Source organism: Balaenoptera acutorostrata, chromosome X, assembly GCF_949987535.1.
Source record: "Balaenoptera acutorostrata chromosome X, mBalAcu1.1, whole genome shotgun sequence".
NCBI lineage: Eukaryota > Metazoa > Chordata > Mammalia > Artiodactyla > Balaenopteridae > Balaenoptera > Balaenoptera acutorostrata.
In genome coordinates, this window is record NC_080085.1 from 12861169 (window position 1) to 12884277 (window position 23109).

The 23109-nt window shown below is 42.6% G+C and overlaps 1 protein-coding gene across 3 annotated transcripts in view; it reads right to left on the bottom strand.

Annotated features, from left to right (window-relative positions):
- The window catches only part of CLTRN (collectrin, amino acid transport regulator), a 36237-nt gene extending 18982 nt beyond the window's left edge, over window positions 1-17255 (bottom strand). For 2 of the 3 annotated variants that reach the window (XR_009006604.1, XM_057537799.1), the window contains exons 1-3: window positions 17112-17255; window positions 16730-16788; window positions 12079-12164 (exon numbers count right to left, since the gene is read on the bottom strand). Coding sequence is in view for 2 of the 3 variants with exons in the window: in XM_057537799.1 (XP_057393782.1) it covers window positions 12079-12164; window positions 16730-16788; window positions 17112-17169 (203 nt within the window). In the remaining variant the exon portion in view is untranslated. The remainder of the gene's footprint in view (window positions 1-12078; window positions 12165-16729; window positions 16789-17111) is intronic. The other variant, XM_057537798.1, reaches the window with a different exon arrangement.
- Window positions 17256-23109: the final 5854 nt, after the last annotated feature.

Sequence of the window (23109 nt, forward strand, 5' to 3'; positions counted from 1 at the left end):
GAGCCTCGCTGGAGAGATGGGAGCGGATCAGCACTCCTGGGCCCGGGCCTCCTGCAGCCTGACGTCCCCCTTGAGTCCTGAGAGCCAAGGCCACCTCCTCCTGACACTCAAACCCACAGCTCTTTTTACCCAGCTGACCCCTGCCCTACCCCTGCCTGAGTCACTGGCACGGACCGCCAGGCCAGCTCCCTCCACTCCAGCCAGGGGCTCTGCCAAGCCCCAGAGCCACCTCTCCTACCTGCAGAGCCCGCCCTGAGGAAGCACTGCTGACGTCCAAGCCTTCACTCCCTCCTGCCCACCCACCCTTCCTGCCTTTGCCCCTGAGAACACCCTTCTCAGGAAGGTGTGCTTCTCCCCTATTGCCCACTGTATACGGTTTAAAGGTTGTTCTTATTTTAAATAATACTAAAATAGCTTCATTATCCTAGAGATTGTCATGGTCTTTCTTTCAAAGATTCAAACATTAGGATTTCATCCACATGCTGGTTTCTCCACCCTGGCTCTGTTGGGGCCAGACAAGTCTTTGTTTGTGGGGTGCAGACCTCTGCATTGTAGGGTTTTAGCAAAATCCCTGGTCTCTATCTTCTAGGTGACAGTAGATAATCCATATTGTAAACATAAAACGTGTCTCCAGGCACTGCCAGATGTGGAGGGGGGAGCAGGGCAGGAGGTGCACACTGACACTGATGGAGAGCCACTGAGGGACAGCGACCTCTACTGGCAGAAACAGTCAAGGCTGGTCTCCCAGAATGTGCCTTTTTCAAAGACACAGAGATGAACAAAATGAAGTGGTGTGTGCTTGGCAAAAACATATCCCCCATTTTGCAGAATGCTGTGGGGTGCGAACGACTCATGTTTTGGGCCTTATTAACAATCAGACAATGCGGTTTTTTAAAATGAGCTACTCATTTATCATCTTCAGGTTGGCAAAAATTGAAAAATTAAAAAATATCAAATGCTGGAAATGATGCAGAGAATTGGAATCCCAGGCAGTGCTGTGGGTGTCCATGGGTCCAGCCCTTCTGAAGCGGCATTTGGAAGTGTTTCCTAGAACACAGTGCGGCCACCAGAAACACTCTTACACACACACACACACACACACACACACACACACACACTGGTGAGGATGTTCTTCGCAGCCCCCTTTGTCAGAGCAGAGAATTGGAAGAACCTAAATGTCCACCAACAGGGGAAGGGATAAAGTAAATATGGTATTGCTATCAAGGGACTACTATTCCACAGATTAGAGGAAAGAAAGAGCCCAGGGTTTCTGCACTGTTCGGTCTGGGCCAGATAATTCTATGATGTGGACGCCCTGTGCGCTGCAGGATGTTTAGAAGCAAACCTGGCCTCTGCGGACTCGATATCATCAGGACCTCCTCCAGTAATAACAATCAAACATGTCTCCAGCCATTGCCAAACACTCCCTGAAGGATAAAAATCACCCCCAGTTGGCAACTACGGAACTAGAGTTACACATTTTTTTAAAAAAGGTAAATCTCAAAAATACACTGTCAAATGAAAAAGATGGGAAGTGGCATATTATGGGTAGCACAAGCCATTTATGTAAATCAAAAAAAAAATACAAACTAATATTGCTGGCATAATAGAGGGGGCCGGAAACCAAGTAAATGGTCGTTTGGACACTTTGCCTGTATTGTTCTTTCCATCTAAAGCCTCTTCAAATACTGTTCAAACATGAATTTCAAGGTTTCCCCTTCAGAGAGTCAGAGAATGAGCTGTAAACATACCAAAGTCCCTTCTCCTTCCCATGGAGCACGCTTTCTAAGGGGGCCCAGACAGAAGGTAAACATTTAAATAAACGTACACACTGACAGGTGGGGAGATGTGCTATGAAGAAACCAAGGCAGGAGGAGGGATGCACACAGCTGCATCGACACGCTGTGGCCCAAGCGCTTCCTCTGTCCCCATCACCATGGAACCCACTATCCCTGACTACGAATTCAAGTCCTTCATCCCGTGTTTCCACTGGGTGGCAACTCATGCTTTAACACAGCACCTCAGCAAATAAAAGGAAAATACGTTATCTACTTAGAAATGAAGATGTCCAAAACATTAAAATTGTTGGCTGAAAATATTAAACTCAACATTTTCAATGGAGACAGTTACTGTTACATACAAAACGTCCTGGGCTGAAACTCTATAAATCAAGCTTTTATTTTGAAGTTTACTACCTGCCACTTGCTAGACATGAGACAAGGCATTGCACTCTGCATGAGTTACTAGAAAGGGCTTGAGACCTTCGTGTGTCAGCGAGGGTACGGTTAACTGCTTAGGGTCTTCCTCAATAGAAGAGTAGTAAGTATCCCGCCTACATGATGGTTTGGCCAGGAAAAGTAAGTCAAAGATTTTAAGCACACAAAACAGTAAGCTTCTGCTCTACAAATATCAACTACAGAAACAGAACTACAGAGATGTGTTTACATTTTGTTCCGATCTCGGCAGTTGAACTGGTAACGAGTAAACCCACTTCCTAAAGTAGCGAGCTTGAGGGGAAAGGGCCAGGGGAAAGCACACCCCTGCTTCTGGAGCCAGCTGCAAGGCAGAGGCTGCATAGGACGATGGAGACACCCTCGTGGGCTGGGGCTTCCTCCTTGTCTGGATGATCCTTTGGGAAATTAACGGATGTCCTGGCTACCGCAAGAGTAAGACACTGAGGTCCAACAAGAGATAAAATGCAGGCGGTGGGGAGCTCCTTCTACTGTGGCCATTCCCGCCACCTTCACCGTGGGAGTATCCGCCCAGGGGGCTCAGGTGCAACAAGAGGGAGAAATGGTGGGTGGGACACCGTCTGCTTGTGTCCACTGCAGCCCAGTAGACGGGCCCCTGGTTTAAGAGCCAGGACGTTAAGCATGCTTCATTCACTCACAGATGTTTACCAAGAACTAACAATGATTAGCCACTATGGTTAGGGAGGGTTAGGAAAAGAGTTCTACTGCAAGGGCATTTAGATTCCACAACCCTGCCCAAAACTGCCGGGTCTAGGAGTTTAGTGCTATTAAGACGCTTGAAGATCAAGGTTACGGTGTGAGCTCACCAGAAGATTAAAACCAAAGTGGGAGCCAAAACTCCCGCGATGCCCGAATCTGCCCACAAGACTCCATACTCCGTCGGAGAACAGACCCAGGACAGAGGGGAGGGCACAGGGCTTCTGGATTCCACGTGGTTTGTCCACAGTCTTTGTCAGGAGGGGCTCTAATTTCTACCCACAGTAGAACTTCACAGTCTCCAAGCTTTGAGAACCGTTTTCAATTTTATCAGCTGAGCGTTCCCTGGGAGCCTATCAAACACTCTGTCCATCTGCAACACAAGACTTCTCTGGGCCCTGGGGCATGAGGCCAAGGCCCAAGGCTACCCTGTACTGTGCGGCCCTGTACTCCTGAAGTGTGGCCCGTGTGGGCACTCAGTGATTGTGATATGAATAGATGGATGAATGAACTAACAGAACGGAGTAATGAGCTCCATTGTTGTTACTCACTGTTTCCACATTATTCCAAGAGAGAGTAACTGAGAAAGTAAATTGGGCCAGCACAGCAATAATAGAAAAGGGAGAAAGGAAAGGAGGAAGATTACTTCCCTAAAACTTTGTTTCCCCAGTCACAAATATTCAGACAACATAACACAGACAACTCTCTAGTATAAGAAGACTCCTGAATATAGTGCAGATAGAGGTAGCCAAGAGGAAGTGTACATGTAAGAAAAGTGGGTGCTAAAGGAAGTAACATGAAGACTGATTTACAGATTTCAGTAGATGATTTACTTAGCGACCAAAAGATGCAGATTCCTTCCAGTGATAGATTATGTCCAACCAGCGTGACTTCTTCCATGCCCTTTCTTCTAAATGTGACCACACTGAATGTCCTCTAAGATTTGCACAAAATGAAAAATTAATCAGCCAACAGCACTTACTGAACTAAACATGTCTTTTAAAGTACGTTTTGATGTAATAAATAAACTGAAATGCCTAAATCTTACAAAGTTCTCGTCACAAGAAAAAAAATTATATTACAACGTACGGTGACGGATGTTAACTAGACTTACTGAGGTGATCATTTCACAATACACACAAATATCAAATCATTATGCGTATACCCGCAACTAATATAATGTGATCTGTCAATTATACCTCAATAAAAATAAATAAATGACTGAAATGGCATTAGCACAGCTAAACAGCAAACCTACACTTTCAAGATTTGTAAATATAGATGTGTCTGATGGAATTCTTTGTATTCACTGGAATAATAATTTTGTCCGACTGCTTCACAAAGCTGTAATACTTATACATACACAATTGCTTCTGTCAGCAAATCACTAAAAGGGTAGAAATGTCCACTCCCATTCCTCAAGCGTGGGGAGCCCTGGTCTGAAGGTAACTAAGAACTGGCTCCACTGCCACTTCTCATCAGTGGCGCCAGACAGGGCCAACTAGGGTGGGAAGAATCGGGCTCTTGTTTCTGGAAATCAAAGGACTAAATGGGAGCTGGGCTGCTGTTTAACAGGCACGAGACCGTTAATCCCCTTACCGTGGATACAAGAGCATGCTGTTCGTTCTTAGATCACAAGGCTTATCCTTGAATAATTAGGCAGAGGAAGAAATCCATTCCGTGCCCTACATCATTTTACTCGGAAAGAGAACACTATGCCTGAGTTAGACTTCTGCCTCTCCTGATAAAAATGATAAATTATTCTAAAAAACCAATATTGGAGTAAACTAGGCAGTTAGATTTCTCAGTTTACCTGGAAAATAGACTAAAGTTTAAACTTAATCATATCTTCCTGAGATAATAATACTTTCAACATTTAAAAATTCCTATGAAACTATTTTAGAAAATCTGGCCTAAACCTTATTATAAGAACTTGAAAACACCTGTTTACCATCTTCAATCAAAGTCCCAAGAAACCTGCAAGTAATCTGATCTAATGAAACCAGAACTTTCTACCACTTAAACTTGTCCTTCCCTCTTCCATTCTACTTTTAAGAAAATCCAGGGAAGAGCAAGAAAACCACTTGATATCAAGATTTGTAAGTAATGATTTCAAAGGAATTGTCTTGTTTCTGTCACATTTCGTCCGTCTTCCATGACTCCCAGGGCCGGCTTCTTGGCTGTGGGCCTGTGCTGTGTGGGACCGGGATTTACCCATCATTTAAATCTCAGGGCCTACCTAGCAGCCTACACAGCAGCCTTCCAACAGAGGTTACTTAATTCTCTGGCCCCCATCCAGCAGTGTAGCGCACAGGCGGCCTCAGGAGAGCACCGTGAAGAAGAGGCTTCTGCTTCTCACACCACTGCCTTGGGCGCTCTGTCAGCTCTGTCTCTCCCTCACTCCCTGACGGCATCTCGAGGCGCGATGGAGCTTGCCTGTCATTTCTGGCCATTAAAGAGCTCTGGCCGTTTTTGTGCCAGTACCAAACTGTCTTGATTACTGTAGCTTTGTAATATAGTCTGAAGTCAGGGAGCCTGATTCCCCCAGCTCCATTTTTCGTTCTCAAGATTGCTTTGGCTATTCGGGGTCTTTTGTGTTTCCATACAAATTGTGAATTTTTTTGTTCTAGTTCTGTGAAAAATGCCAGTGGTAGTTTGATAGGGATTGCATTGAATCTGTAGATTGCTTTGGGTAGTAGAGTCATTTTCACAATGTTGATTCTTCCAATCCAAGAACATAAACAGAAATATAGATCAATGGAACAGGATAGAAAGCCCAGAGATAAACCCACACACATATGGTCACCTTATCTTTGATAAAGGAGGCAAGCATATACAGTGGAGAAAAGACAGCCTCTTCAATAAGTGGTGCTGGGAAAATTGGACAGATACCTGTAAAAGTATGAAATTAGAACACTCCCTGACACCATGCACAAAAATAAACTCAAAATGGATTAAAGACCTAAGTGTAAGGGCAGACACTATCAAACTCTTAAAGGAAAACATAGGCAGAACACTCTATGACATACATCACAGCAAGATTCTTTTTGACCCAGCTCCTAGAGAAATGGAAATAAGAACACAAATAAACAAATGGGACCTAATGAAACTTAAAAGCTTTTGCACAGCAAAGGAAACCATAAGCAAGACCAAAAGACAACCCTCAGAATGGGAGAAAATATTTGCAAATGAAGCAACTGACAAAGGATTAATCTCCAAGATTTACAAGCAGCTCATGCAGCTCAATAACAAAAAAACGAACAACCCAATCCAAAAATGGGCAGAAGACCTAAATAGACATTTCTCCAAAGAAGATATACAGATTGCCAACAGACACATGAAAGAATGTTCAACATCATTAATCATTAGAGAAATGCAAATCAAAACTACAATGAGGTATCATCTCACACCGGTCAGAATGGCCATCACCAAAAAATCTACAAACAATAAATGCTGGAGAGGGTGTGGAGGAAAGGGAACACTCTTGCACTGTTGGTGGCAATGTAAATTGATACAGCCACTATGGAGAACAGTATGGAGGTTCCTTAAAAAACTACAAATAGAACTACCATACGACCCAGCAATCCCACTACTGGGCATATACCCTGAGAAAACCATAGTTCAAAAAGAGTCATGTACCAAAATGTCCATTGCAGCTCTATTTACAATAGCCAGGACATGGAAGTAACCTAAGTGTCCATCGACAGATGAATGGATAAAGAAGATGTGGCACATATATACAATGGAATATTACTCAGCCATAAAAAGAAATGAAATGGAGGTATTTGTAATGAGGTGGATGGAGTTAGAGTCCGTCATACAGAGTGAAGTAAGTCAGAAAGAGAAAAACAAATACAGTATGCTTACACATATATATGGAATCTAAGGGAAAAAAAAAAAAGGCCATGAAGAACCTAGTGGCAAGACGGGAATAAAGACACAGACCTACTAGAGAATGGACTTGAGGATATGGGGAGGGGGAGGGGTGAGATGTGACAGGGTGAGAGAGTGTCATGGACATATATACACTACCAAATGTAAAATAGATAGCTAGTGGGAAGCAGCCGCATAGCACAGGGAGATCAGCTCGGTGCTTCGTGACCACCTAGAGGGGTGGGATGGGGAGGGTGGGAGGGAGGGAGACGCAAGAGGGAAGAGATATGGGAACATATGTATATGTATAACTGATTCACTCTGTTATAAAGCAGAAACTAACACACCATTGTAAAGCAATTATACTTCAATAAAGATGTTTAAAAAAAAAAAAAAAAAAGAGCTCCGGCCAGTCTGATCAAAACCTAGACGAACTGTCTTCCCGCCCCTAACACACAGCTTCCCTCCCCCGGCCGTGCTGGCCTCAGCCTCGGCGGCGTGCTCGGTTCTTTTACTCTCCTGGCTCCACTCCTCCTGCGCTTCGCCCCTTACCTCCCCGCAGTCCTGCTCACTGCGGGATGGAAAAGGGAGGTGGGAGAGGGCGGGGATCCGACAGGAGAGAAAAAGGCAAGCTTCTTTTTCCCTAGCCAGGCTCCTTGTGCTGCCCTCTGGCCGTTGGTGGCCCCTGCCGGGGCGGGTCCTCGCGTTCTCCATCCAGAGTGCACCCGGGGGGCCTCAGGACACCGCCTGGGGACCAGTGCACTGCCCCTTCCCCTGACAAGGACGACGCACTCTGGCCGAAGGCTTCCATCTCGCCCCTCCCTGCCCGCTCTGCCGCCTTCCCTTTGCCCTGCACTTGGATCTCGGGGCCCCACAGGCAGCGATTCGTGCAGCTCCCTCCGGAGGCCTCTGCTTGGCCCCGGGCAGCCGTCCGAGTGCAGGCTGCTGGCAAAGCCGCCCTCTCTCACCCAGCCATGGAGGCTCAAGCCAGCCTTTGCCTTCAGACCTCTCCAGCTAAGAGGCAGGCGCCAGTTTCTGTTCCACCCACGGGACAGGCTCAGTGGCTGGGGACACCATCACGGTGGCTCGCGCTCCAGGTGCTGCTACTCTGGTGGCAGCTGGAAGTGGTCCTGGGAACGTCTGCAAGCTGGGGAGTGATGTGCCCCTCTCTCCTCTCACACACGACGCCTCTCTCTACTGGCAGCCCTGCCTGACCCGAGGTGGGCAGGGGAACACGCAAGGGGGCCACTAGTGTGGCCTGGGCGCTAACTCATCACATGGACCCAGCTGTCAGCTCCCAGCGGGCTGCGTGGTGCACCCGCACTGGGACCCATCCCCGCCCCTGTCCTGCGGGGAAGGCCGTGGACACGCCACACCCTCTCTGCAGGGCCTCGCCCTCTGCCTCTCGGACCCTCGACCTTCTCTTCCACTGCCCGCTTGGGGTCATGGTGACTGGACCCGTTCAGCTCTCCTGCAAGTCCTTCACGGATGTGGCCAGGACCTCGCTTTAGAAAGAACACCCTCTTGCAGAGTCAATCCAGCTTATACTGGGTCAAGGGTAGGCTGGCGGCAGGTTCCCAAATATGCAGAGGGGACACTGAGCCCTGTGTCACTGGAGGTGATCACGCTTGATATGAGATACCGTAGTTAGGACTGGGTGAAAGGTGGGACGAAGAGTCTTCATGACTCCGTTCATTATTTGACTATCTTTAGTGAGTTACTCTACATTTTCCACCCAGTGCATCTCAGTAGCTCTAAGTTTTCTGCAGCATCTATAGAATAAGCAATGACAGGATAGGAAAAAAACGATTTAAAAAACCGGCCAATGTTCAAGATTTGAATCCCTAAAGCCATCCTAACAGGCATACTTCCCACCCTCTAGAATCCACTCTGCCTCACACTGGCACCAAAAGACCTCTGAAAAGCACATTTAAAATCTGATCCATTTGCCAAGCTAGTGGTGTCTTTCTATTACCCACCACACTCGGGAGAGGCAGCCTGTCTGGGAAGTTGTTTTCAATTCATCTTGCACTGTGTGGTGCCCTTTCCCATAGAGGAAACCTGCTCATATAAAGCAGCAGCCACCGTGAGCGGGCAGCACTTGTACTGCATCTTAAACACATCCTGATTCATGAGGCAGCCCTCATCCCTCAGCCCCCTGAGAGCAGTGCTGCTGGGACTCAAGCTGCCTGAGCATCTACAGGAAAACAATTTGTTGACCCCAATCTAGGTTTGCACTTTTCAATTTTTCAACTGACATTGGCCACAAAAGCCTCTATATAGCCTATGCACCCAGTTCCAATTAAAACACCTTTGCAAATAAACCAGATTACATATTCACAGACTCCTACAATGTCCGGGTTCCGAAAAATCAAATTCCCAAAGTGAATTCCTCAAAACTTATCTGAAATGTTACATATTTAAATTAACTTTTCCTAAGAATGGAAATGTGATATAACATAGTCATTTACAAGGTGAAATTTAGGTACTAAGAGGAAGTAATAATACAATGAACACAGCAATGTATAAAATCTGTTGATCAAAAATGACAATAAGATAAAAAGAGACTAGTTGAGGGGCTAGCATTGTGAGATGACCAGCGGCTTTTTTCCTTATATTTTTCTCTTTTTTTTTTCGTTTTTTAAAGTTGAGGTATAGTTTTATGTACAATATTATATAAGTTTCAGGTGTACAACACAGTGATTCCCAATTTTAAAGGCTATAACTCCATTTATAGCTATTATAAAATACTGGCTATATTCTCTGTGCTGTCTAATATATCCTTGCAGCTTACTTATTTTATATATAGTAGTTTGTACCTCTTAACCCCCTCCCCCATCTTGCCCCTCCCCATTCCCTCTCCCCAGTGGGAACCACTAGGTTGTTCTCTATATCTGAGTGTGTTTCTTTTTGTTATACTCACTACTTTATTTTTAGATTCCACATATAAGTGATAACATACAGTACTTGTCTTATTATTTCACTAAGCATAATAGCCTCCCAAGTCCATCCACGTTGCTGCAAATGGCAAATTTTCATTCTTTTTTTCGGTTGAGTAGTATTCCATTGCATGTATATGTATATATGTGGATATGTGTGTGTGTGTGTGTGTGTGTGTGTACACCACATCTTCTTTATCCATTCTTCTGCTGATGGACACTTAGGTTGCTTCCATGTCTTGGCTATTGTAAATAACACTGCTGTATACATTGGGGTGCATGTATCTTTTTGAGTTAGGGTTTTTCTTTTTTTCTGATATATACCCAGGAATGGAATTGCGGGGTCATATGGTAGTTCTATGTTTAGTTTTTTGAGAAACCTCCATACTGTTTTCCACAGTGGCTGTACAATTTACGTCCCCACCAACAGTGTACATGGGTTCCCTCTTCTCCTTATATTTTTCCTTTTTTATTTTTTAGAAGGCCATCTTCTCATTTTTATTTTTAAAAGCTTATTATAAATCGTTTTGGAAAGAATGCTTCCGTTTAAAGGCATAAGATAAAGGCAAATATATCTTTTCTAAAAATCTATAAAACAGGAGTAAAGTTCACGTAGGGCATAATGTTTTTTTTACCTTACACCTCCTTCTTTTAATTTTTTGAATCATGTGAATATGTTACGTATCTTAAAATACATACGTGTGTTGTGTATATATGTGTGTGTTTGTGTACACACAAATCCACATATCATATGTTTATTTTGCTCCCCCAAATTTTACTCTTCTGTTTTATCCCTTATATTCACAGCCCATGCATAATACATCGTGGGTCTGAGGAAGACAATAAATAGAAACCCTCTTTGCCAAGCTCTCAGTAAAATTAAGACAAAAGAATGAAGCAGACAGGAGACCAAAATAAAAGGCTGCGTTGGAGGATATGACTTTTATCAGCGGGCAAATTTCCTTCCTAATTTTAAAGATATCCTGCGATGAGATAAATTCATCTATAGTGACCCAGGCAGAGCTGAACTGAGGCAGGTATCACCATATACTGGTGTAATATGCAAGATATTTAACACCTTCGGATCTGGCACCTACCAATCTAAACAGTCTACAGCTACAGACAGCACGGACAGCCGTGTGGGTGTGTAAGCTTGCCCAGGCAGGGCCTGATTCTGTACCTAGTGTGGGGAGCAGCACAGAAAAATGCGTGCTGAGGGCAGGCCGGCTCCTCAAGAGAAGGGAACCCATGCCCAGTTTATCCTTCCAGCCCACCAATCAAATCAGTCATTTCACCTCTCAAGGGAAGAGTGAAGTAAGGGAGTAGAGAGAAACCAGGAGTGTTACCCTAACCACAAATGGAGATGGAAGGAAACATCACAAATAGGGAAGATTCCTTCGGAAGAACAGATTCAAATGTAAAACTATTAAAAGTTGTACTAAGGCTTTGAAGAAAATAAACAAGGTGCTATGATAGATACCAACAGTGCCATGAACCTATACATATGTAAGTTATTTTCAAAATGAGTGCTATGCACTTATCCCCTTGCCCCCCAAGTTCATATGTTGAAGTCCTAACCCCAAATGTGAATGTATTAACAGTTGGAGATAGGGCCTATAAGGAGATAATTACAGTTAAATGAGGTCATAATGGTGGAGCCCTGATAGAGAGGATTAGCGCCCTCATCCAAAAAGGCACCAGAATGCTCACTCTCTCCCCTGCCACTTCCCCCTCAACAAACAAGAGGTCATGTGAGCATACAAAGATTTGGTGTTGCCTACAAGCTGAAAGAAGAGGCCTCAGAATGAAACCTACCTTGTCAGCATCTTAATCTTCAACTTCCCAGCCTCCAGAACTGTGAGAAATAAATTTCTGTTGTTTAAGCCACCCAGTCTGTGGTATTTTGTTATGGCAGCCAGAGCAGACCAATACAATGAGAAGGGAACTCTTTTCTTTCTATCTTATCTATCTATCTATCTCTCTCTCTCTCTCTCTATCTACCTGCAAGAGATATATATATATATGTGTGTGTATATATATATACACACATATATATAGAAATGTAGAAAGCTTATGACATGTTAACTACAAATTTTTATATTTATCTTCATAGTGCCAATTGAATGAAAAGCATTGTTAAAACATGATATAAACTATAAGCTGAGCTAGATTATAAAGGTTCTTTTTAATGTTAAATTAAAATGTGGGTCCCTTAAAAATTAGATGTATACATTATTTTCAAGATTGAGTTTTGAATTAATGTCCTGTCTCAAATAATACTGCAAACAATCAATTTAGACTTCTCATTGCTTACTTACTCAGTTGCTTCTCTGTTGGGAACTCTTCTCATGGAGAAAGCCACCATCGCTTTGAAGAGATATTCTTCATTTGTATCCCACGCATACTGAAAGAGAAGTAAAACCGAAGGTAAAGTGAAGAGGCATGGGGTAAAAATTGGTCCATTGGGTTCTAACTCTGGCCACACTGGTGTTGGTGTGTGTCTGTCTGTCTGTCTGTGTCTCTCTTTCTCATCTTCCTCATACAATAAAGACTGGAGACCATGATAAATCATGTCACCATAATGTTCAGGATAGAGTTTCCTGGCTATTCTATCATTGTAAGTGTGGTGTGTTTCCCATTGCATTATCTTCTTCCAAATCTGCAGTTATTAGTAGCCAGTCAACAAATAGGTCATTTGGACATCTCATCCTGGACATAAACAGTTGATTCCCTTCTTTCCTTTCACCTTTCCCTCAAAACTGACTCCCCTTCTCAGATTCCTTTCCTTTATTAACACCGGTACAATTTTACTTTTTATATTCTCAGCTGAAAACTTGAGTGTATGTGTGTATTATGGGCTGAATTGTACCCCCCTACAAAGAAATTCATATGTTAAAATCCTAACCCCCCAGTACCTCAGAATGGAACCATATATGGAGATAGCGTCTTTACAGAGGTGATTAGGTTACAATTAGATCACTAGGGTGGGCCCTAATCCAATATGACGGGTGTCCTTGTAAGAACAGGAAATTTGTCACAGACACATACAGAGGGAAGACGTGTAGACACAGGGAGAAGACAGCCATCTAGAAGCCAAGGGGAGAGGCCAGGAACACATCCCTCCCTCACAGAACTCAGAAGGAACCGACCCTGCTGACACCTTGATCTTGGACTTCCAGCCTCCAGAATGAGAGAAAACAAATTTCTGTTGTTTAAGCCACTCAATCTGTGGTACTGTGTTACAGCAGCCCTAGCAAACTGAAGTGGCTGACCCCACATTTTAGGTGGTAATCAAGTGTAACTGGAGAAAATCACAAAACAGGTTTTGTGGCTTAACTCTAAACTCATGATGACCTACTCCCAAATTGCCTGGGATCCCCTTAGGATTCTCCATCAGTTTTCTCTCTCTCATGGTTCACAATGACTATTTCAAAGCTCCTTCAGGCCTCCCCAAATCTCAGTGCTTCCCTCAAACCTCACTCTCACTAGGCGCTCCTGTTTTATAAGTTACTGATACATCTCGAGTCATCCACTTACACTCCCCCGCCCTCCTGACACCAAGTACAAAACTTCCTCCATAGGCACATGTCTTATCCACATCCTCCCCCGAAGGGCCAGATGTGGTGTTTCTCCTCCTGTCAACGGCTGTTCTGTCCACCTCTATTAGGAACGCTTCCATTTGGCCCTTCCCAGGATCTAAACAATACAGTTTCCCCCTCTCTTCTGTGCATTCAGTGCTGACTGGAGGCTGTCCATTGACTATGAACTATGCTCAAGTCTTTCCCATTAAAACAACAGCAAAACTAAATCACTTTATTCAGTCCTCCTTCTTCTACCCACTGCTCTCTCTCCTTCCCGTCACAGCCAAAATTCCCAAAGGAGTTGTCCATCTTTCTGTCTCTAACAGGGTCACTGCCCACTTACTCTTTTTTTTTTTTTAAATAAATTTATTTATTTTATTTATTTTTGGCTGTGTTGGGTCTTCGTTGTTGTGCGTGGGCTTTCTATAGTTGCGGCGAGCAGGGGCTACTCTTCATTGTGGTGAGCGGGCCTCTCATTGTGGTGGCTTCTCTTGTTGTGGAGCACGGGCTCTAGGCACGCGGGCTCAGTAGTTGTGGCACATGGGCTTCAGTAGTTGTGGCTCGCGGGCTCTAGAGGGCAGGCTCAGTAGTTGTGGCCCATGGGCTTAGTTGGCCCTCAGCATGTGGGATTATCCCGGACCAGGGCTCCAACCCGTGTCCCCTGCATTGGCAGGCGGATTCTTAACCACTGCGCCACCAGGGAAGCCCCACTGCCCACTTATTCTTAACCTCCTCCACCATCTGCCTTCCAATCCCTCCGCTCTACAAAGCAGCTCTCTCACGTTACCAATGACCTTCACGTGGCTCAACACAATGGGCGGTTTTCAGTCACGCCTCGCTTGGCCTCTCAACAGCATTTGATGCTCTTGAACAGTCCCTTCATCTGAAAGCACTCTCTTCCCTTTCGTGATACAGCATCGTCCTGGTTTTCCTCCTGCCCCTCTGCCTCCTTTGCAGGTTCACCCTCCTCTACAAGGGCTTTAAGCTTTCGAGAATCGCTAAGTTCAAGGCTAGCCCCTCTCCTCTTGCCACCCTCCGCTTTCTCCCTCAGCACTGTCATTACCACCTCAGTGCAGGTGACGCAGGAATGTATATCTCAAGCCAGCTCTGTCCTTGCCTGTTTGTCAATAATACCTCAAACTCAGTAAGTCCAAAATTAAAGGCATGGTTTTCTTGTTGGTTCTTGGTTCCCTGACTCATAAATGGGCCATCATGCATCCAGGTGCATAATTAGAAACAAAAGCTCATCCTTGACCCCTCGTCCTCTCTGCCTTGTCATCCCATCCCCGTGGCTCTCAAATCCCTTCACTGCCCCCTCTCTCCATCAACACACCATACTCCAAATAGCCATCACCTCCCACCTGCACTACTCCAACTGCCTCCCAACTGGCTCCTCCTCTCTACTCCAGTCCCCTTGACCCTGTCTTCCACACTGTGGCCAAAGTGTCTTGTAAACACAGATTCTGTCATGACACCCCTTCCACGAAACTCCTCCTTGCTTTAAAGATAATATCAAGGACTTGCCTGATGGTGCAGTGGTTAGCAGTCCGCCTGCCAATGCAGGGGACACGGGTTCGAGCCCTGGTCCAGGAAGACCCCACATGCCGCGGAGCAACTAAGCCCATGCGCCACAACTACTGAGGCTGCGCTCTACAGCCTGTGAGCCGCAACTACTGAGCCCGCGTGCCACAACTACTGAGCCTGCGTTCTAGAGCCCGCGTGCCACAACTACTGAAGCCGGCATGCCTAGAGCCCGTGTTCTGCAACAAGAGAAGCCACCGCAATGAGGAGCCCATGCGCAACAACAAAGAGTAGCCCCCGCTCGCTGCAACTAGAGAAAAGCCCGTGCACAGCAACGAAGACCCAACACAGCCAAAAATAAATAAATAAATAAATAGATACATTTATTTAAAAAAAAAAAAAAGACAATATCAAAACTCCTCAACACAGTCCACACATTCTTTGGCCTGACCCTTCCTTCCTCTCGAAGCTCATCATGCGCCATGCTCCTCCTCACTGCTCCACTTCCAGGCACCTTGCCCTTCCTTCCACCCTTCACTCTCCCCAAGTTCTTTCCTATGATAAGCCTTTGCATGTGCTGGTCCCTCCACCCTCTTTCCTTGCATCCCCTGGTTCACTTTTACTCATGCTTTAGACCTCACAGCAAATGCCAGTTACTGCGGCCCCTCATGAGGCCAAAGCCCCTATGTACTTCTCCTCCCTGTAATGCTCGTCAAGATTACACACTTGCATTTGGTTCATTAATATGCAACCAATTCCACTACTATAAGCTCCCCAAGGGCAAGGATGAGCCTGGTTTTAGCTGCACTGCATCCCCAGCATCCAGCATGGTGCCTGCCCTCAGAGGATCCTGGGATAAGCAACCCTACGCACTGGCAGAGATGGTGGATTCTGCAGTCAGACTGCCTGGGTTCAAACCTGACCCCTGCCCCTTGCTGACTTGAGATCTTGAGTAGGCCACGTAACGTCTTTGCGCCTCAGTTTTCTCATGCACCTAATGAGAATGGGAATGCCCATGCCACCCTCCTCAAAGGGTTGTTGTGAGGGCTAAATGAGCTGATGTGAGCAAACTGATTAGAAGGGTCCCAGCTAGAAAGTAAACTAAGTTCTCAAGGAATGCTGGCTGTTAGAATGATTATTACTCACTGAGTGAACAAAACGGTGGATTGCCCTGCAAACTGAATACTTCCAAGTATCTTTAGCACTCTTTCATCATCTCTAGCCTGAGGCGTCTTACTATCACCTTCTATTCGGGAAAACTGTCACAGACCATGCCGGAAAACCGAAACTAGAATGACACAACTCCCTCTTATTAATTCAACAGTCTTTACTGTTCCTATAGCTACCAGAGCCCCATGAGTACTTTTTTAACTTTAATTTCATAAGCATATATTTCATGTTATTACTTTGATATTTGAGAAGAATTGAAGAACCCTCACATGAGAATTGGAACATTTTGTGCTATGAAAGATCTCAGGTGGGTGAAACGTGCCCTCCTTTCAATGATGAGAAAAGTCACTGACAAAGTTCAAATGACCACAGCGGTGAGGAGCAGAGCCCAACCCACACCTGAGAGCCTGGCTCAGGCCCCTTTGCTCCACTCTGCTAGGTTGAAACGTGCAGGCTTGCAAAATTGTTTTGGGTAGTACAGACCTTCACATATTTTCCAGCATACACTGCAGATTAAATACTTCAGGCAAAATCACTTTATTAACAATTTCTATTTTACTACAATCTTTTTGCTTTAAGAAAATATCAGATTTGAGGTCTTTAGAAGCAATCTATACAAGTTTAAGATAACTATGCAGAGAAAGCAGTGTTACTAGCAAACAAAATTTTAAAGGAACATACAAGTTTCTTCACTTACTGCTTTATCTCCCAGAGCTGTTCTGAGACTAAGTCTCACTTTAAAAGCATTTTCTGCATCTGCCAGAAAGAAAAAAGAGAGAGAGCACTATATGATGATAAAATCTGCCAGAATGGAACCTGATAAATCCTAATATTTAATGCAACTCGAATCAACAGAACACAGAATTGCAATTAAACTGCCCCAGATACTCCTGAAAGTTTAACTGCAATCATCTTAAATGGTTGAAATTTTTACTTCAAACTCATAAAACATTCACAGGCTCAACTCTGAAGCCATGACACGACGGCAGATTTACAAAAATAAAGAAGTCTTTCAGGCAGAGACTTGTCAATCATTTAGAAAACTGTTCGTCTGTTTTGAAGTTTCAAGGCTTACGTACCTGGTTGACAGAGGTCGGCATGAATAGCAGTCACTAGAACAAAGAGCAGCCACAACATTCTTTCAAAGTGGAAAACACAAGGCAAACGGAGGGGAAAAAAATCCACCCTTCACTTAAAGCTGCCTTAGCCATTCTGTGACCCGGATTAGAATATCAGACAAACAAGCAAGCCACCACCTAAAAGGTTTAATGATTAACCCCCATCATCTGGGTTAATACTTTGATAGAAGCAGCCCATCTCCTGTCAGTTATTTACGAAAATCTGTTTGGAAAACAGATTAGCTGTCCTTTCCAAATTCTACCTCAAAAGAATGTCTTCTCTGCTGACTCAAAAGTCAGAATCCTCCCCCCACCTTTCTTCTGTTGTTGTCTGGTTAAATGCACGGTGGAAAGAATTAGTCCTTTCTGGAGGTTTACCCTGGCATGAACTTCCCATCTTTTCAGGGCTGAAATATCTCTGGCGTATAGATAGACTCTCTTAATTTAGGAAGCAAACATCACTCCTTTCTGTCTCTGGTGAACAAAGGACACCCTTCCAAGACTGGCCTCATTAGACTCTCATCTCCACAGGTAAACATTCAGGAGAGCTTCCAATTCAAAGAGAATGGTTTTGCTCAGCGCTAAGCCCTGGTAGTTGTGTAAAATCAAAGTTAATGATGTACAGCAGTGCTATCCAATGGAACATTCTGTGATGATGGAAACGTTCTATATCTGCACTATACAATATGTACACAATACGGACAATATGGTAGCCACTAGGCATAGGTGGCTGTTGAGCACTTGCAATGGGGCTAGTGCTGCTGAGAAAATGAGTTTTTCTTAAGTTAATTTAATTTAAGTAGAAACATGTGGCTAAGCAACTACATTGCTCAGTGCAGCTATACAACAGTAATTAGGAGCTACCTACCATGAACTAGCTTTGCTGAATTATTTCTCTAATCCTCAAAACAGCACCCCACAGTTGCTGTGGTATAATCATCTTACATACGAGGAAACCGAGGATCCACTACTTAAGGCATTGGTGGCAACAGGGAGTGGAATGGGTGTCACTTTACCAGCCTGGATGACTTACACTTGAACCCTATCTCCACCACACTGAACCCGACTGTGTCTCAGGGTCATCATTGATCAAAACTGAAATTGTAACGAAACCTCAGAGATGCTCAGAGGACTACGGCAGTGAGTGGAGAGGAAACTTTCCCCTAGTGGGCATCCTACAGGTGCCAGTCAAGCCCCCCAGCAGGTCAGTGTCAGGACTTTCCTCTCTACCACGCCGCCTCTGCATGTGTTCAGTCCCCAGATTCCACCTCGTTGCTTGAAAACCATGAATGGAAAAATTAGATCGGGTGACTCTGCTGTTAAACAGAAAATTTGGATTTTTAAAGCAGCAACAAGAAAAATATCAACAGCTACACTTCTCATTTCCCCTTCCTGATTAGGGTGACAGCTGATCATAGATGACCCACTGCTGTTGGCTAACTCCACTTAAGGAGCTCTTCCTCATCTTCTTCACCTTGGTTGCCAGGGCACAGAGTCAGGAAAAGTTGTACTAGAGAGAGAAGTGGCCAAAAGTTAGCCTAGTCATTCCAGAAATTTCACTATTAGATGAAATGGAAATTTCCTAGAAGGAAGGGCCCGCATAACTGACCCCTGAAAACAAAGTCAGACTAGATGAAGTTATCTTAGGAAATGTTAGACTAGATAAAGGCATCCTGGGGTTGGGGAGGGAATAGACAGAGATGGTAACAAAGCTGATTATTTGCATCAAGGAACAAAGCCCTGTTAGCGAGATAGAAATCTGATTCAGCCTTCTTTTAGCCTTAAAACTTCATAAAAGTATCAGATGTCTCTCTTTTGCTTTTACTTAGTCACTTATGTGACGAGGATTGAAGACAGTAAAATGCTGAGTTTTTGTCAGTGTAAGCCTCTCATTTGAAAAGAGAAGAAAATCTCTTCTCTTGAATTATGATTTCTCAATGTTTGTTGTCTCATTTTTAAAACAATAGAAAAAAGAACAATAGAAGTTCTGTACAGAAAATACAGAGAGGCAAAAAGAGAAAAGTACAAAATACCCATAATACTACCTGCATGGACGACCAATGTGAATATATTTTAATAGTTAAGACACACCTTCCTTAGCCTTGGATCTTCTTGTATGTTCTCCTGTGATGTTATTGTTGTTTCATCTCACTGTAGTGGCCCTATGAGAACAGGGAAACATCGCGGTGGCAATCACATGGGCCCTTGTCTTCTTCCTCACCCTGAAGGGAAAGCTGTTCCTCCATGGGATCTGGTGAGTCGCTTTCTTTCTTTTTTTTTTTTTTAATATTTATTTATTTATTTATTTATTCATGCATGCTTGCATGCCGCGCTGTCTGGCTTGTGGAATCTTACTTCCCCGACCAGGGATCGAACCCGTGCCCTCGGCAATGAAAGCGTGGAGTCCTAACCACTGGATGGCCAGGGAATTCCCTGGTGAGTCACTTTAAATTTGATAGATCATGAGATCTATCAAATTTATTTTATTCCTAGTTTACTGAAAATTCCCTTTATTGAATTGTATTCAATAACCTATATTGAATTGTATCACCTGCCTTTTCAGTATCTATTAATATGATCCGAGAATTTTTACCATTTGGTACATTATATTTAAAATTTCTTTACATTGATCCAACCCTTAGATAAGCTCAGTTTGATGATTTCTAACATGCTTCTGGACTTAGTTGCTGTGTTTTTCTTTTTTCAGGTTTTTAAATCCATTTTTGTAGAAGAATATTTAGGTTCCTTTTCAAGTGCTGATTCTTTTTTCCAGCCCTCGTATTACCATGTTGAAAATGGTACAGAAAGATTTCTAACATCGTCTATGTTTACAAATACTTGAAAATGTAGAAGAAATAAAATATTGAGAGTTGAAGATTCTGGACCATACATATTTCGGAGGAAGAGTTCTTTTAAAATTTTCTTACATTGTCATTAATTTCAGGTTTCGTATTTCTTTCTGAGTCCCTTTTCGCTATTTACAATATCCAAGAAAAGCATTCATTTCATTAAGATTTTCCAGTTTCCTCATGGACTTTATACAATATTTCCCATAAAATACTCCATTCATTGTTACATTTCCTTTATATTTTCTAGTTATAAATTTTTTTCTCATTTCCCCTTTGTTCTTTCCAGAAATTTACCTATTTTTGTTGTTGTTTAAACAAAGAACAAGATCTTGCATTTAATTTTTAATTCCTTTCTTTCTGCTTTCTGATTCATCTGTCTTTACATTTATTAAGTCTTTACTCTTTCTGTCATACTGGTTTTCTTGTTCTTTTTATAACTCTTGAGTTGGCTAGTAGGCTTATTTATTTTTAATCTTTCTCAGTTAATGTGAAAATATCTGTGGCTATGAATTTTCCTTGGAGTACTGTTCTAGCCACATGACATAAGAAGTACAGATGTACAGTGATCTCATTCTATTTTCTAAATAGTCTATAATTACAGTTTTAATTTTTCTATACCCCAGTATTTGCTTAGAAAAGTACTTGTCATTAGCAAAAGAAACAGCAGCCAAAAATGAAATGATTAAAAATATTGACTTTTATAGGTCCTGTCAGATGAATAGAGAGAGAAAACGTATAATGATAAAATAAGACACCGTCAATAACTTGACTTAAAATATGAAGACTCTTACGAGGTCTGGATCACTTGGAACATGCTAAAAATGATTTAACAACTAAAGAGCTTGAGAGTTCAATAAAAGAGGTGGAACACAGAACTAGATGCTATTGTTCTTGCCTCTCAACATATTGGGTTTTTTTCTTCCACTTTTCAAAATCCTGTACATACTTAGCCTTTATTTTCATGCACAATTTTAAGTATTAAACCTCCAGAGAATTCATATCAAACTTGCTTCATACAATGCTCATTTCAGCAATTTCACAAATAGGAGCTTAATAATTTATCAGTAACAGTGGTAATGATGACAAATAAAGCATTTTCAATCATTCTGAATATGGTCCTATTTACTGCCAATGTTTAGAGTTTAGAGAACGCAGATAAAAAGTTGAGACTACTGTTGTCATGAGCAATATGAAAGGCACAGAGTCTCCTGAGACAGGAAAGAGAAATTGATTTCTCTGTGCTTTTTCATACTCCACAACACTACTGGAAAGCAGTTTCGTGGCACATAACTATTGATTTACTGCTCTGGAGGGTGAATTAAATATGAGATCACACGAAAAGAAAACACGTGAGTTGTTCTTTTGATTCACACAAGACGCCTTTTAAAGTACATCAGAGTTGTAAACGCATGTGGGGGATTATGTATGCTCCATTTACCTGCAATAAAACAAGATGTAGCAGAGAACCAATGTAGCTTTTAAATTTTTAAGCTGATTGTTCTGTTTCATTGTCACAAACAGGTATTTTGTAAACCTATACAACCTTGAACACTGTGAGCTTTCATTTTTTTATCTTTAAACATCTTAACCACTATTACAGGTCTATCTCAATGATCACCTCCTTCGAGAAATCTTTCTTTTCTTTTGTTTTTGTAATAGATTTTTAGCTGTTACTATTTGTTGTGGACTTGTCAGATCTACTAACTTTTTATTCTCTCTTTGTCCTGTGTTCCCATAGCATTTTGTTCACGTTTGTACATGGATCTATTGCCAACATGATTTGCTTTTGGGTCCTACAAATTTTAAGCTCCTGGAGGGCAGGGACTATATTTGGTTCCATTTGCATTTCTCATGGCCCATGAATATTTGATAATTTAATAAAACGGAATTGACTTATTTGAATCATAAATGGGCAGTTTAAGGAGCTCAAGACTGTGGAAATGAAGTATCACGAGGTACACTGCAATTTTTTTGACATTCCCAGCCAGAGAAAAACAACTCCCAGTGTCTTTGATAAACAAGGAGCCCTGGGCTCTGGAAAATTTTTGTCTCCACTCCCGTACCTTATGCCCTTTTTAAGATGAGAAAAAAATCTGAAGCTACGATATTCGAAGGCTCATCAAATTTTGTAGGTTAATCAACAACTGTAACCATTATGAACCTTGCCTTTTTTTCACACAGGGTAACAATTTTCTAGTTCAGAGAAAGTTAATCACTAATGTTTGAAAATAAAGATTAATTCAGACAAACTGAGTGAGTGTAATTCTGCCAACTTCATATTCCTAAGGTAGCAATTTAAAGGATGGTTTCATAAACAGGATGCATATGTGCCTGTCTGAGTGTCTCATCTGCATGAAGACCAATACATTAAAATAAGTCCTATGTAGAATGTAAATTGCTGCAGCTACTATGGAAAACAGTATGCAGGTTCCTTAAAAAACTAAAAATAGAGCTACCATAGGATCCAGCAATCCTACTCCTGGGCATATATCCGGAAAAGATGAAAACTCTAATCTGAAAAGATACATGCACCCCAATGTTCATAGTAGCACTATTTACAATAGCCAAGACATGGAAGCAACCCAAGTGCCCATCGACAGACGATAGGCTTAAGAAGATGCGGTATAGGTACACAATGGAATATTACTCAGTGATAAAAAATAATGAAATATTGCCATTTGCAGCAATGTGGATGGACCTAAAAAATATCATACGAAGTGAAGTAAGGCAGACAGAGGAAGACAAATGTTATATGATATCACTTATATGTGGAATCTAAAAAACAATACAAATGAATTTTTATACAAAACAAAGACTCACAGACATAGAAAAGAAACTTATGGTTACCAAAGGGGAAAGGAGGGGGATAAATTAGGAGTATGTGATTAACAGATACACACCACTATACATAAACTGGATAAGCAACAAGGATTTACTGTATACCACAGGGAACTATATCCAATATTTTATAATAAACTATAATGGAAAATAATCTGAAAAAAATATATAACTGAATCACTTTGCTGTACACCTGAAACTAAAACAACATTGTAAACCAACTATACTTCAATGAAAATAAATAAAAATCTTAAAAATAAAAATTAAAAAAA